At 44.4% G+C, this 16,238-nt stretch overlaps 1 protein-coding gene across 2 annotated transcripts in view; it reads left to right on the top strand.

Annotated features, from left to right (window-relative positions):
* LMTK2 (lemur tyrosine kinase 2) overlaps positions 1 to 16,238 on the top strand; it is a 90,001-nt gene that overhangs the window by 35,169 nt on the left and 38,594 nt on the right. For both annotated transcript variants that reach the window (XM_074965265.1, XM_074965264.1), the window contains exon 6: positions 9,899 to 9,986. In XM_074965265.1, coding sequence (XP_074821366.1) covers positions 9,899 to 9,986 — 88 coding nt within the window. The remainder of the gene's footprint in view (positions 1 to 9,898; positions 9,987 to 16,238) is intronic.

The raw sequence follows: 16,238 nt of genomic DNA, 5'->3' as shown, positions 1-16,238 counted from the left end.
TGGTCTCATCGTTTCACAGTAACCAGGCTATTTTCCTTCCAGTTTTCTTCCCGAAACCGCAGAGGAATGCAGAAGATCAACATCTCCACTAGTTGGATGTTAGACACACCCTGGCCTTCTACATTGAGAGGACTAAGCCGTTCCATAAATCCATGCAGCTCTTTGTGGCAATAGCAGACAGGATGAAAATCTCATCCTGGATCACCTCCTGTATTTGTATGTGCTACAGACAGGGGGGCATTCTACCTCCTGCCATCTTGATCATTCATTAGATGAGCTCAGGCTTCATTATCAGCATTTCTGTCCCAGATCCCGATCCAAGACATCTGAAGAGCAGCAACCTGGTCATTGATACATACCTTCTCCCACTACACCATCATCCAGCAGGCTAGAGATGCCAAGTTCGGAAGAGCAATGTTGCAATCCACAAGTCCATGAACTCAGAGCCCACCTCCTTGGATACCGCTTGTGGATCACCTAACATGGAATGGACATGAACAAGCACTTGAAGAAGAAAAAAACTAACCTTACCACAACTGTTGTTGTTCAAGATGTGTTGCTTATGTCCATTCCACGACCTATCCGCCTGCCCCTCTTCAGAGTTAACTGGCAAGAAGGAATGGAGAGGGTGTGGGGCTGGCTGGGCCCCTTCGACTGGCCCATGAACATGCAGCATCAGTGTGTGCTAGAGCCGGCCTGATGGATTCCACTGCGGGAAAAATCTCCAGCGATGATACATGCAGCACACGCACACTTAATGTGGAATGGACATGAGCAACACATCTTGAACAACATTTACACAAAGGTGAGTAACCATTTTTTGACATCAGCTCCAATGGTGAAGGCTTGGGATAAACAGCTACTGGTGTTCTCATCCACTTTGAGAGTTGATGCAGTACTGATAGCGACCTGGCCCTGGAGGGAGCTGACCATGGTGCCCAGGGAAGCTCTAGTTCTGACGACTTTTCCCTGAGGTACAAGGAGAGTCTGTTTGCTATCAGAGATCTACGTCTCCCTGGAGGACATCCTTTGCTCTTCACTATCCATGTTCTTCCCTCCTATTAGGACCATCTCTATTCTGAAACAATACACCAGAAGAAGAGACTATCTTGATGAGGCAGTTGTATCCATCCCGTCTGCCAGCCTTGAGGCACAGCCATCGGTATTGTTGGTTCTGCTGGAGATGAGGGATCTGGCTTTCTCTTCAGATGAGTCTGAGGCCCTGCAACTGCGGTGGTTCTCTACCAGTTGATCCATCCTACTGCTAATATTGGGGACTGTGGGAGCCTTAGGCTAGATACCCAGGATCAGTTCAGGAGTCCTATTTGCCATCACTTTGTCTCTTGCAACCGGCCCTGTTGGAATACTTGGAAGGGGAAGGTGAGCTGGATTCGCTGTTTCTGAAAGCAATCTCATCGTCTTCACTGGTTGAGGTGGTTACTCCAGCTACTCCCTCTCTGACAGATGACGTCAAACAATATCAAAAGCTCATGTACAGGTACAGATTCAGTTTGAGAAAGTCCAGGAGCCTCAGTTTAATTTACCATACACCAAGGTATAGGGCAAGACAGTGTCCTCAGCTGTTTTACCACCAATGTACTCAGGAGGCACCATGCAAAAGACAGAGGGTATTATAGACCCAGGTACCCAGCTTTTACAACATCCAGTGCTACATCATATTTTAACCCTCAATCAAAGTTTCTGTTGGTGGGACTGTTAAGACTCATGTCCCTTTATTGATGCTGCTTCGTTTCCCTCCTCTGATACTCGGAGGCCACCTTACCCAATTTGCCGAAAACTGGAGGGCTTTAAATACAGATGAATGAGTATTAGAGATTATTCATGGTGGCTATCTAATTGAGTTTTCTGGTACCTCCTACCCACAAACTCCCTTCCCAGTTCCTTTTCAGGGACCACTCTCATGAGGAGATTCTATTACATGAGGTGAACTTCCTTCTTCTCAGGGAAGCCATAGAAAGGGTTCTACCTCCGCATCAAGGGAAGAGGTTCTATTCCCTTTACTTCTTGATCCCCAAGAAGAATGGGGGATGGAGCCCAATTCTTGATCTGAGCTGAACAGGTGCATTTGAAAACTACAATTCCACATGATATCTTTGGCATCAAAAATTCCTTTGTTAGAGAAGGACACATTGTTTGCAGCTCTTGACATGAAAGATGCATATTTTCACATAGACATCCACCCAACCCACAGGAGGTTCTTTTGGTTCCTCTTTGATCAAGAGCATTTCCAATTCAGAGGTCTCGCCTTTGGTCTAGCTACTGCATCCAGGGTCTTTACAATATTTTTTTCAGTAGTGGCAGCTTGGGTGAGGAGAGAGGGATTTACAGTCTTTCCTTACCTAGACAACTGGCTTCAGATGGGCAGTTCTTAGAAGGAAGTCTAGCAGGAAGCCAGTGTTCTGCTCAACCTTCTGCCTTCTTTGGGTGTCTGTGTCAATCACGAAAAATGCATATTGACCCTGTGACAAAGTTCCTCCTCTGCCTTAGTGGGTCCTGCGCTTATTGGCGGATTTGCGTGCCTCAGAGATTCACGGCAGCCCTCAGTTTGGCCACTCTTGCTAGTGGCTCAAACCTGCTGTCCACTCAGCTAACCTCATCACTGGCCAGTATGGGGGAAACGGAGAACAATCCCCGCAGTCTCTGTGTCCCACCTAGTGGGTCGTGGACAGGGCAGATCCCTTTCCAATTTAGACCTTCCCTTCTGGTGTTTCTCACAGACCAGGTCAACTCCTCCTGTGTCCGATCAGGGGATGGTGGGGGAACCCAGGCCCCCCCTCTACACCGGGTTCCAGCCCAGGGTCCTGTGGATAGCAGCTGTCCACAATGTTCCCCGTATCAGCTGCGTGACAGCTACAACTCCCTGGGCTACTTCCCCATTGTCTTCCCCCCAGCACCTTCTTTATCCTCACTGCAGGATCTTCTTCCTGAAGCCTGATCACGCTTGAACTCTTCACTCCTCCAGCAGCACGCCTTCTCACTCCCTGCTCCTGGCGCAACCCCTTACTAACTGATGGGAGGTCCTTTTTAAACCAGGTGTCCTGATTAGCCTGCCTGCTGTAATTGAATCTAGAAAGTTTTTAATTGGCTCCAGGTGTCTTGATTAGCTTGCCTGTCTTAATTGGTTCTGGCAGGTTCTGGATTGCTCTAGGGCAGCCCCTGCTCTGGTTACTCAGGGAACAGAAAACTCTTCATCCAGTGGCCAATATATTTGCCTTTACCAGACTCCTGTATCCCACTGGTCTGGATATCCCTCCCCCCTGCTCAACACCAAGGGGTTGGGCAGCTTGGGATGCCAGACAGTGCACACGTGACAAGCCATCGGCATTGCCGTGACAGCTCCCTGCTCTGTGTTGCACACGGAACTGGAAAGGTTGGAGGGATAAGAACCACCTGGTCACCCTTGTGTTCTTCTCTTTGTTCCACTGCATCCATTGAAGAGGGGCATGGTCGGTCACGAGGACAAATCTGCGCCCAAGCAGGTAGTAGCGCAATGTTTCCATGGCCCACTTTACAGTGAGGCACTCTCTCTCCACCACTGCATATTTTTGTTCCCTCGGAAAGAGTTTCCTACTGAGGTAGAGAGTTGGGTGTTCCTCCTCCCCGACCATCTGTGATAGGACGGCCCCCAACCCTGCATCTGATGCATCAATCTGCAGAATAAATTTCTTGGTGAAATCTGGGGCTATCAGTATGGGGTTACTGCAGAGGGCAGTCTGTAGGTCTGTGAACGCTCTCTCTGCTGCGTCAGACCATCTCACCAGATCAGGTCCACGGGCCTTCACTAGGTCTGCCAGAGGGCTTGCCCTTGTGGCAAAATGGGGGATAAATTGTTGGTAATACCCCACCACACCTCGGAATGCCTGGACTTGTTTCTTGTGACTTGAACAAGGCCAATTTTGGATGGCCTCTAACTTATTCAATTGGGGTTTTACCAGACCTTTCCCACAATGTAGCCAAGATATTTGGCCTCGGTAAATTCTATGGCGCACTTGGCAGGGTTTGCTGTAAGGCCAGCTCACCTGAAGGTATCGAGGACTGCCTCCACCTTCTCTGAGTGGGTTTCCCAGTCGGGGGTATGAATGACTGCATTGTCTAGGTAGGCAGCGGCATAATGATTATGGGGGTATAATAGCTTGTCCATGAGACACTGGAAGGTAGCGGGGGCCCCATGTAGCCCAAAAGGGGGGACAGTATATTGCAAAAGACCCTCTGGTGTAGAGAACACAAGGCAAGGGGAATCTGCCAGTACCCTTTTGTCAAGTTTAGGGTAGTCAAGTATCGGGCATGGCCCAGATGGTCCACTAGTTCATCTATGCGAGGTATGGGGTACACATCGAACTAGGATACCTCGTGTAGTTGCCGGAAGTCATTGCAAAACCTTGTGGTGCCATCAGGTTTGGGCACCAACACGACTGGGCTGGACCACTGACTGTGGGATTCTTCAGTGATTCCCCAACTCCAGCATTTTTTTTACTTCCGCTTTTATTTCCTCCCTTTTGGCTGCTGGCGCCCGGTAGGGCCTCATTGTTACTCTGGCCTCAGGGTTTGTGACGATGTGGTGGTATGTCTCGGTTGTTTGACCCGGTTTTGTTGAGAACACATCTTGGTTCCAGAAGATGATTTCAGACACCTCATTCTTCTGGTCTGGCGTTAAATCGGGAGACACCCTCACCTGTTTGGAGGGTTTGTTTTCCTGGGGTAGGTCTTTTTTGGACAGCTGCGCATGCCTCTTGTGCATGCCAGGGTTTCAGAAGGTTGACATGATATATTTGCTCTTGTTTCCAATGTCCCGGTTGTCACACCTTATAATTTACTTCCCCTACTGGTTCAACTATTTCGTAGGGTTCTTGCCACTGGGCCAAAAGTTTACGCTCTGTTGTGGGTACCAACACTGTTACTCGGTCTCCGGGCTGGAACTGCCGAACTTTGGCTTGGCGATTGTACTGAGCTCGTTGGGCCTCTTGCGCCTTCTCTAGGTGTTCCCGCACAATGGGAGTGACTCGTGCTATCCGGTCCCTCATTTGTAACACACGCTCAATTACATTCTTCCCCTCATTGGGCTCCTCCTCCCAAATTTCCTTGGCTACATCCAAGATGCTGCGAGGGTGGCGCCCATATAAGAGCTCAGGGAGAAAACCCAGTTGAGGCCTGAGGTACCTCCTGGATGGCAAACATAAGGTATTGTGGTAGGTCCCAGTCCTTCCCGTCTTGACTTACCACCTTCCTTATCATAGCCTTCAGGGTTCAGTTGAACCTTTCTACCAGCCCATCAGTCTGTGGATGATAGCCCGAAGTCCTCAAGGTATGTATGTGGAGTAGGTCACATAGGTCCCTCATTAGTTTTGACATAAATGGGGTTTCTTGGTCCATCAGTATTTCCTTTGGTAGCCCCACTCGGGCAAAGATCCCCACTAGCTCTTCGGCTTTTGCTTTAGAGGCTGTGTTCCACAAGGGGACAGCTTCTGGATAACGTGTAGCATAGTCCAGAATGACAAGTATATATTGGTGGCCCCGGGTAGTCTTCTCTAGGGGTCCCACTAGGTCCATGGCTATTCGCTCAAACAGGACCTCTGTGATGGGTAGGGGTACCAAAGGTGCCCTCAAGTGGGGACGGGGACTGTGCAGCTGACACTCTGGGCAGGAGGCGCAGTATCTCCACACTTCTTCGTGTATGCTGGGCCAGAAAAATCTTCGTAGAACCCTTGCCAGGGTCTTCTCTACCCACTAAATGCCCCCTAAAAAGATGGCTATGTGCGAGGCTTAATACGGCCTTCTGGTGTTTGTGAGGCACTAGGAGCTGCTCTGCCTTCTGTCCTTGTACTGGTGCAACCCGGTACAGGAGATCCTTTTTTATAATGAAGTAGGGGCTGGGTCCCTGGGTTTTCCCTTCCACGGGGACCCCATCTATCTCTGTTACCTCCTTCCTAATGTTGTCGTACTTTGGATCTTCAGCTTGGTCCCGTCCAAAATGTTCCTTCTTGGGGCTGGTCTGCCTGAGTTCTAGGGAATGGGTCTCTATTGCTTCTGCCGGTTCGTAGGCATTAGGGTTGGGGTCTGGCTCAAGTGCTTCTCCCTCCTGGGCGGCTTCCTTTTCAGCTGCTCGGGTCCACTTACCTACGAGAGCGACCCTCTGGCTTTGGGTCAGTATTTGGGTTCCCAAGGGCTTAGCTGCCCTTCTTTTCTTTTTTGTCTTTCTGCGCCGCCTGGGAGTGGAGAAAATGTCTCCGGGAAATTTCGGAGAAAATTGGGAGTTGACAGTCTACTGTGGACGCCTCATTAGCTTCAGGGTCCTCCCCTCTCTCCAATCCCCCTACTGGGAGTAAGTCATCAAATCCTTGGAAGTCCCTCCCTATGAGCACTGGGTAAGGGAGTTTAGGCACTACACCTGCTGCTACCTCTGTAGTGTTCCCTTGGATTTCAATTTTTACGGGGATGGTGGGGTAGTAACTAACTGTCCCATGGATGCATGTCACCCCTGTGCGTTTTGCCTGTAGTAACTGACTACATTTCACGAGCTTTCCTGAGATGAGCGTGATGGCGCTCCCCAAATCTATCAGTGCTGTGGTCTCTACTCCCTAGCAGAGTGCCTGAGCAGACCTTTTTCCACAAATCAGAGATTCACAATTTGGTTCTTGACAGCGTCTTTGCCCATTTAGGGAATGCTGACCTGGAACCTTTTTGCCTCATGGGAGAACAGGAAACTTCCTCAGTACTTCTCCAGAGCAGCCCTGGGCAAGGGCCCCAAGGCAGATGCCCTACTGGTTTTATGACAGGGTCACTTGGGATGTACCTTTCCTCCCATGCCATTGATACAAGTTCTATGGAAGATCCACCAAAACAGAGCTTGAGTCATCCTGATTGCACCCAACTGGCCGAGACAGTTGTAGTTTACGCATCTGCTTATGCTGTCAGTTCACCCACCCTTGAATACCCACATGCTGCTGGACCTTTTAACACAGTATAAGGGCAGGTTCAAGCCCACAGCCAGGTATTTGGATGGGCATCAGAAATAGAGTGCTCATGTTCTAAAAGGGTGAAATCCATCCTTAAGCAAAGACAGAAAACACTCTATGAGAAGCTGTTATTCAGCAGATGGAAGCGTTTCTCCTCTGTGACTCACTAGTGTACCTTTTGACAGGTTTCAGAGTAGCAGCCGTGTTAGTCTGTATTCGATGCATCCGATGAAGTGAGCTGTAGCCCACGAAAGCTTATGCTCAAATAAATGTTAGTCTCTAGGGTGCCACAAGTACTCCTTTTCTTTTTACTAATGTACCTTGTTTACGGAATCTGCTGGGATTCTTGCTATCTTAGAGTATCTACTTTCAAGTCTTTTGGTCTTGTGCTCAGTTCTCTGAGTGCGCATTTAGCAGCGATCAGCGCTTTCCATCCTCTGATGGATAACGATACATATTCACTCATCCTGTCACAACTAGATTTCTGAAGGGGATTCTCAGATCCTTTCCACTATTGAAATTTGCGCCTCAGTGGGACCTCTGTTTTGTTTTATATTTGCTCACTACGCCCCCCGTTGAGCCTCTACCCATATGCTCTACGACTTGTCTGTCCATGAAGTTGGTCTTTCTAATAGCCATAATGTCACTCCGGCGACATTGGATAGGTCATTGATGTACCGTAACCACTTGAAAAAGACAGCAGCCAAAGTTAACACTCAGAACATCTTGCTCAGGAAACTGGCCAGCTCAACCTGGGGTGCTTGCACCCAGGTACTTAGAACATCAGCCCTTGCCCTCTGCTACTCAAGAGCAGAGTATTGTGCTCCTGTTTGGTGTCACTTGTCTCACATGAGGCTGGTCGATGTAGATCTTAATTAAGCTATGTGTATTGTTACCGGGACTTTAAGTGCAACTCCATTGCCGTGGCTGCCAATACTTAAAACATAGCACCGCACCATATTCGCCATGAGGGGGCCTCCATCATGCTCCTGGTCAAGATCTGTGAGAACAGCTACTTACCTCTGTATTCAGACCTCTTCAACCACCCACCAGTTCGCCTGTCTTATAGACATCCTTTATGGTCACTTCTGCCTCCACAGGACGTGACAGTGGAATGTGCTTAGTGTAACGAGTGGTTAGCGACGACAGTCGTTAATCACTCTCTCATCACCGATGCAACCATCCGCCTGTCAGCTTTTGACTTGCCAAGGTACCTGTGGTCATTCCTGAATTGGTTTTAAACCGAGCAGGGCAATGGTGCTGCCAGCATTTTCAAGGGGGGTATCTCTAATGACCCATGATGCAGATGTGGTCAACTTCAGACTCTGTTGCACATCCTTGACAACTGCTCACTGACTTACTTCGACAGTGGACTATTGGCTCTTCACTGGCTGATGACGATGCAGTCAAATGGCTGCGCATGTGCTGAGAGAGTCAGAACAGAACTGGGAGCACTCATGGCAGACTCACTATATACTGTCTTCTATAAAGAAAAGATCTCTTTACAACCCCACCCTAGATTCATTCCTAAAGTAGTTTGAATGTCATATGAATCAGGTAATTCACTTAGCAGTATTTTTTCCAAAAACCACCACTACAAAGAGAGATGGCTGCATTCTCTAGATGTCCAAAGGGCTTTGGTCTTTTATCTGCAAAGAACAAAGGATGTTAGACACCTAAACTAGTTGTTTACATAACGGAGGGATCAAAGGGTCAAGCTAAATTAACCCAGGGACTTTCAAACTAGATCTCAGGTTGTATTACCCTTTGTTAGAACTAGTTCATAGTCCCCCTCCAGAGGAGGTGGGGGCTCATTCCATTAGAGGGAAAACTACTCTGGCTGCATTGCTGAGAGACATACTCCTCCTAAAGATGTGTAGGAGAGCTACTTGGAGCAATTTGCATACCTTCATGAGATATTACGCTCTGGTCCAGTCATCCACTGCAAATACAGCTCTGAGGACAGCAGTATTACCGTCAACTATCGAGTCTGCATCCTCGCACTCAAGCCATTTGACTGTTGTCTTGTTAATTTCCCATGTGTGTATTCCACATAGGGACTATCACTCAAAGAAGAAATTGAGGTTACTTACCTGTAACTGGAGGTTCTTCAAGATGTGTGGTCCCTATCTGCATTCCACTACCCCCACTCCATCCCTGCAGATTATTTTGAACTGCAGTAAGAATGGGAAACAGGAGAGGCGTTGGCATGCACCACCTTTATACCCTCAATTCTGAGCACAAGGGGAACTACAACGTAGGTGTAGGCCAGCTGACAGTGCTTGCAAAAAAAATTCCTCACTCAGGCACATGGTGCGGATACATATCCCACTTGTGGAATACAGACAGGAACCACATAAGTGAACTCCATTTGTTTGGTCTCCTGGTTTGAGTCCAAGGATACTCAAGAGAATTGGCTGGAAACTAAAGGCTGAATCTTCATGTGCTTTTCAGGGAGTGGGCAAAAGTGGCTGTCATGTTTCCACTGCCAGTTCTGGGGGCAAAGGGGTCCCTGAATAAGTGGCTGCTTTAAACTACAATGGTTGTACAGGCCCACTGGGGGTACTGGAGCACAGTATGCCCCAGCCATGCCCTGCATGCTCCTGACACTCCACCATGGGGGAGCGGGGAAACAGGATGTAGCAGCATTGTCTTTACACCACTTGAGGTTCCCCACTCCAGGAGAATTCTCAGCAGTCTACTTAAGGCATCTTGAAGATTTCCTTGCACTGCTAGAGCATATCAAAGGGGATTTATTGAGTCTGAAGATCTGCCTCTTATACTGTTTCTGTGTGGATTTAAATCTGACTTTCAAAAGCAAAAACTGAGATGCATAGTGGATAGTAGTATTCCATCATGTTAGAGCTATTAATGTGTACTGCTGTCTTTCTGACTTAAAATAATCTGTTTGTATTTTATTATAGCATTCTTCAGCATCCAAATATTCTGCAGTGTATTGGGCAGTGTGTGGAAGCCATCCCATATCTTCTGGTGTTTGAGTTGTGTGACTTAGTAAGTAAACTTAATAGTGAAAATCGTAAATTTAGTAATAGTTTATAGTTAGAAAATATTGTTTCTTTAGAGTATGTTTTAAGAGGTTTTTGTGAACCTAATTATTGAAACCACCTGTTCAAGGAATATTTCAGAAATGAAGAGTCAAATGAAGGTATTTTAAAAGGTAAATAACGTTTATTTACTTTTTTCAGTTACTGACCACAAAAGCAATATTTGTTTATACTTAGCTCTCTAAGGTCAGGATTTGACTTCTAGTTCATTGTGGGACTTTCTAAAGAAGAAAATTATTGTACAGAAAGTAAGTTTTGCCACTTTGTTCTTCCTGGACAACAGAATTGTTAGTATATCGCATTTTGAAAAAACAAACAAACCCCTGCTAATTCTATGCATGAATGAGGCAGAAGTCCTGTGGGGGTGGAGGTAGGGAAGGAAAGTGTGAAGTACAGGATCATCTAACTGAAGACTGGTATCATAATGCATAAGCCCAAGGAAACCAAATAAAGGTTGCACGGGTAACCTTAATTTATACATTTCCTAACTTTTGAGAATTTGAGTTTAGTGTTAACATTCTTTTAATGTCATTTATTAATGTAACTTCTTAAATTAAGAACTTAAAATTTAAAAAAAAATAATTCAATAAGGTGGAAATCTGTTAACACTTCATATGGATTTTCATCAGGGTTTGGGATCTTCAGATCCACAGCACAGTTCTTAGGCTTCTAACTGATAGAATAGAAGGCTGTTATCTTTCTCGTGGATTTGCCACTAGAAGGACATGGTGATATTTCCCAGTCGGTTTCACAGCAGTTTGTTAGCAAATGAATGTTGAGACTCGGGAATAATAGGCTCAATTTCAGGTTCTGTAGGGAAGGGTTCTCTTATGGTTAACAGACTCTTCTGTCCCTGCCCCTCAATCTCTCCCTGTCCATTTCTACTCCTATTTTTTCTGGTTTCTGCCCCTCTTGTTCCTGCACAGTCGGCTTTCCCCTCTGATCCTATCCTTCCTGCCCCCAACACTCTCTTCCCCCTTGCCCCTCTACGTTCAAATCAGGCAGCTTCCTCTTTCTCCATGCTGTGAGGGTGGCAGCAGGTGGAGCATTGAGAGCATAGGAAAGACAGTCTTCCCTGGTCTCAGTTCCAGTTTTTGCTGCTACACTAGCCATTGGCAGTGGGAAGAGCAGTTGCAGAGAAGGTTCTGCTTAGTCCCGGTAACCCTGGGTTAGAACATGTTCGGTCTCTGTGGGTATGGTGTGTGCACAGTCTGGTTGGAATGTAGCTGCTGTTAGGAAATGGAGCATACTCAGTGAAAAACAGAATCTTTGGAGAATCTAGCTAGCCTATGCTGAGCATGTGCAAACGGAGATTTCAGAGGCTTATAAACTGCCCAAAGGTAAGCATATATTTTATTGGCACATTCCTAATGCCGGTATGACCTCCTTGCGAAACTTCAGTTCCCTGTTCCAAAATATGGAAAGTTAGAGCTTCTCAGATGCTTTTTTTTACTCAATTTTTTTTAATATGGGCAAAGCAATTTATTTTCCCCTAAATTTATTTTTGGAAATGTATGAACCATTTTACCATAAATTTCCCAGAAAAATTCAGCCTGAGGCAGACATGGGTTGAAATTTTCTGTGCCCAAATGACTAATTTGGCAAAGTTGCAAGCAACGGAAAACAACTGTGTAATGGACAAGGAGCTGCTATGTAATAATCTAAGAATACTGAGATGTAACAATTTTATGAACACTCTGTGACCTTGTCAGTGAAGTCAAGTTGTTGTATACTGGGTTCTAAGACTTTCCCGTGTGAATCCATTGATCTAGCTTAAGTGACTGCGGAAGAACAAACAGGAAGGCAACACAGTAGCTCCCTGTTTAAGCAACCTCGGACAAAACACTTCCGGGGTCGGGGCCAATTACAGAACTATGCTGTATTTCTAGGCCCCTGGCCAAAGTGACACAGCTGTTCTATCGGTATTCTGAATGAAGAGACCAAAAGAACAGTAAACAGTTTAAAAAACCCTTCTGAGGAAATGGGAAGGTGGTGGTGGTAGAGGGGAGTCCGTTGTCAACAGCTGTTAGGGGGACAGGTTGATACAGAGAGACTCTGTGGAAGAGTCTAAGAGAGTTGGATTTTTTTCCCCCAGCTTCCAGGGAATGGTAAGCCTTGCAGACAGATGGACAGGGCAAACATAGGGGTTTAAAGGATTGTGGTTTCAAAGAATTCCTAAATTTCATTGCAAAATGTATGAAGACAGAAATAGACTCAAATGTGCATATATAATTTACATGAAAAGTAAATCTCCCAGAAGCAATAAAGTAGTGGTTAGGCTTTGCTTGTAAACTTTTCATTGTTAATCAGTTTTACCAGTATAAAATTCTTTCCCTAAAAGCTCAGTGCACAAGTATGATTGTATTCACATTAATTGATGGAAGCAATTTCAAACAGAATAGCAGAGTGAACCTATGACTTTTCTCAGAGGAAATGCTAGTTAACCTCCAAAGATGACTACACTGTTTTAATCATTGGCTTTTTTGCTCAGATTGTATTAGCTGGATTTAAATAAATTGGGGCACATGAATCCCTGATAGAATATCAGTCATCTTTTCTCTTTATAGAAAAATGGTTTGAGTTTAGAAGAAAGTTGCGTTTTACACTGCTTATGTTAACACAAATAAACACACAATCAGCCCTTACTGCCATATTTCTGAGTAGTTAAATTATTTAACTTGACTTTAAAAATTACTCAATCTTAAAATGTACAAGTTGCCTTGCTTCACTTAGTACAGAAATATTTTTTTATACTCTCGTTTGGTTTGAGACTTAACAGTTAATGCCAGAATTTATCATGGTCTGGTAGAAGGTAATCCAGAGAAGGATTTTACTTATAGGGGATAAAATAAACTTTCAGCTTAATTGCAGCCAGTAAGCTTGACAGCCAAAAAAGTGGCTTTCATAAACCTGAATGCAGTTAAATTATCTCATTGGCATGGAAAATAAACACGTGCTGGTTTCTGTTCCAAGCAAACTAAAAATTGTATCTAGAAGATAGAGTAATAAATGTATAATTAAAATATATAGTAAATTAAAATTAAACAAGGCTTGCCTGTATAATTTGAGTTTCTCAGACTGAATGTCTAGCCTACCTGGTGGAGTTCTGACCTCTAGGGTAGGGTTCTATGTATTGTGGTTTTCTTTTTTTTGATTCACTGAGAATACTTATGTGCTAGATGCCAGACAGGCAAATAAGATGTGGTCCCTACCCCAGAGATCTTACAGTTAATCAGACATCATAAGGGAAGAGGTAAGGATAATGAAAAACAAGATTTACTACTTCAAGAACATATGTGCAGTACTATTAAACTAATTTCTCAGTCTCATGCCTGTTTAGATGATGGGGTGGGGGAAGAGGCTAGGGAGTGAGGATTAAAAGGCAGTAAGATTTGGAGTGAGGGTGGTGGAGTGGTGAGAATGGAGAGGGGAATATGGGATGGGTGAGGAAGGGCCTCAGAGGTTGGAGTTCTGTGATTGTAGCAGTCCAAAGAAAACTCAAGTATAGATAACAGTTCTGATATCCAGAGTCTGCTATTCTGGAAGCTGCTTCTACTGCTGTGGCTGCAGTAGAAACTGCTGGTGGAATTTCTGGGCAGTTTAGGCAGATATAGAAAAGGTGGCGGGCCCTGCACTAACCTTGTCCCCAGATGACTGCTGCTAGGTGTACATGGGTATTTGCAATGACTTGAACCTTGCATACTCTGCCATTCGAGTTTCCTCAGTTCCCATTGTGGTCCTGGCAAGGTTGGTGGCTAGAGTCATTGGTGCCTTGAGTGGCTTCATGTGGGTCTAGTGGGAGGCAATATATTATATATACTATAGCAATATCATCCACAGTAAAATCCTTCACTTTGTTACTAGTATTTGTGAAAATGTGTGCAATTCTAGTCAATAGAAAATAAATTTCCCGTGTTAACATCTGCATGAAGAGGAAACTGATTTCTAGCAATAAGATGCAAATCATGTTTGATGCAGGAACTGTAATGCTTTCAGAAATTATCTGAAGTGACTATCCTTTCTGGGGGTGAGAATTAATCCATTGTTCATGGCACTTCTGGCAGTAACGTGTCTTTGTGATAGAGCTATTAAATTTATTTTACTTTACTCATCTTACAGAACTGAAAAGGAAGCAAAAGAACACTCTGAAAACGTGTAAATTTACATGGGTGGCTGGGTAAAGAGATTAAATCCTAATTTTCACTTTGTAAAAATAAGAATTATAGCCAACTTCTTTAAAATAGTTACTGTAGAAGAAGTATGTGCTTAATATGTTACTTCATCTTAAATGATCCTGTAATAGTTTACATGATATTTTGGGTGCAGTCTTCTGATCTATAATTACTTAATGGTAAAATGGTTACTGTCTTAAGATGGTGCCAAGTTAGTATAGTAGCCAGCTTATTTACCTTAATATATTACCAGCCAGATGCAGCCAACTTTTTGTTAGCACAGCAAATCCTTTGATAGAATGACCTAAATTATGAGCAAAGAAAACTTTAGAATAAGTGGAGTTACAATTTGTATTGTGAGGTTGGCTTACCTGTCAAAATCTACTTCTGCAGAAACTCACTCTCTCGGAGCCTACCAGTTTCATGAGCAAATGAGGTCAGCAGCAGTCTACAGTTATTTGAAGTGCTCTGCATGTGCTTAGAACATTGTGTTGCCGGTGAAGTCTCAAATAGTTGGAGTCACAAAAAGAGCACCCTTCCACTGACAGTCATTTTTAAAACTTCAGAAGCTAGGTTATCTGTTTTTACAGATATCTTAATATTTCAGTGTATGAGATTCAGGACTCTCAATCGTGATTAAATTCTAATGCTTGTGTTTTTCCACAAGTCTTATTTATTAAACTTAACTTTCCTTAGGACTGTGAAAATCATCTTTCCCCCATGCCTTTTGATGCAGTCAAATGCTGAGCACCTCTTCGTTTTGTCACAAACTGTCAGCTGAGTACACTACCTGTTGAGAAGTAGCAGCAAAATGGCAGCATTCATTGAAATAAATTAACATGATTCACAGTGAGATCTAAGCTGACCAGGGACAACCTGAATTTTCAGAACTTTTTATTAGTAAATGCACAATGCTGTAGTGGCATAAAGGCTTTATAAGTATGTTTGGGATGGCTACATTACTTAGAGTGCTAAAGCCATGGTTACGTAATGCGTGTCATCCCAAACGAATCCCAGGAAAGTCATTATACAGCCACATACAAGTTGTTTTTGTGTCCTCCTTTACTGATACTTTTTATATTGCTGCTTGGAAGGTAGATTGCCAGAGTGCTTGTCTAGATGGAGAGTCAGTACATGGCTGTAAATTTACAGTGCACTAGCATGTGGTACCCGAACTGTCTGTGTGGACCCTGCTACTGCACATTAACAGTTCACTAGTGCTTATTGATCTGAGATCAAAGCACACTAAGGAACTTCTAGAGCATGGCAGTAGAGTCCACATGGATGGTTAGTATGTGGCATGCTAATGTACTGTAGATTACCCCCTAGCTTGCTGTGCACCGACTCTCCCTTTTGATAAGTCCTTAATTACTGTGTACAGTGACAAACTAAAATGCATTTTAAACTGACTTAAAATAGCTCATCTATAAAACATTGTTATATGTAAAACATATATAGCTAAATTATTTACTAAATGAGAGCCCCATAGTCCATTTTTCTCCCTAAATTTTAAATATGGGTATCAAACTCCTATTCAGTGCACTTGAGAGACAATCTAGGACTTTAATCCAACTGGAGCAAACCGTAAATGAACAGTTGCTGTCATTCTGAATGATAGTTTCACAAAGAACATATTGACTGTTATTCTTGCAGCTTGCTGCCATCTAGAGCTAGCTAGGCAGTTCTGTTCAATGCTTTTTTAACATGTAATTTGAAACTGAATTGTATAAGTGAGGATGCTGTTTTCTTAGTGAACTAAATTTTAGATTGTGTGTGTGTGTGTGTGTGTGTGTGTGTGTGTTCGTTCACTGGCAAGGTAAACAGTGTATATATTAACATATGCATCCTATCTTTGGGATATAATCCACATATCAAATTAAGGTTTCAGAGTAGCAGCCGTGTTAGTCTGTATTCGCAAAAAGAAAAGGAGTTCTTGTGGCACTTTAGAGACTAACACATTTATTTGAGCATAAGCTTTCGTGAGCTACAGCTTACTTCATCGGATGCTGTAGCTCACGAAAGCTTAT

Source organism: Natator depressus, chromosome 10 (genome assembly GCF_965152275.1).
Source record: "Natator depressus isolate rNatDep1 chromosome 10, rNatDep2.hap1, whole genome shotgun sequence".
NCBI classification, from domain to species: Eukaryota; Metazoa; Chordata; order Testudines; family Cheloniidae; genus Natator; species Natator depressus.
This window is presented reverse-complemented; position numbering and strand designations above follow the sequence as displayed.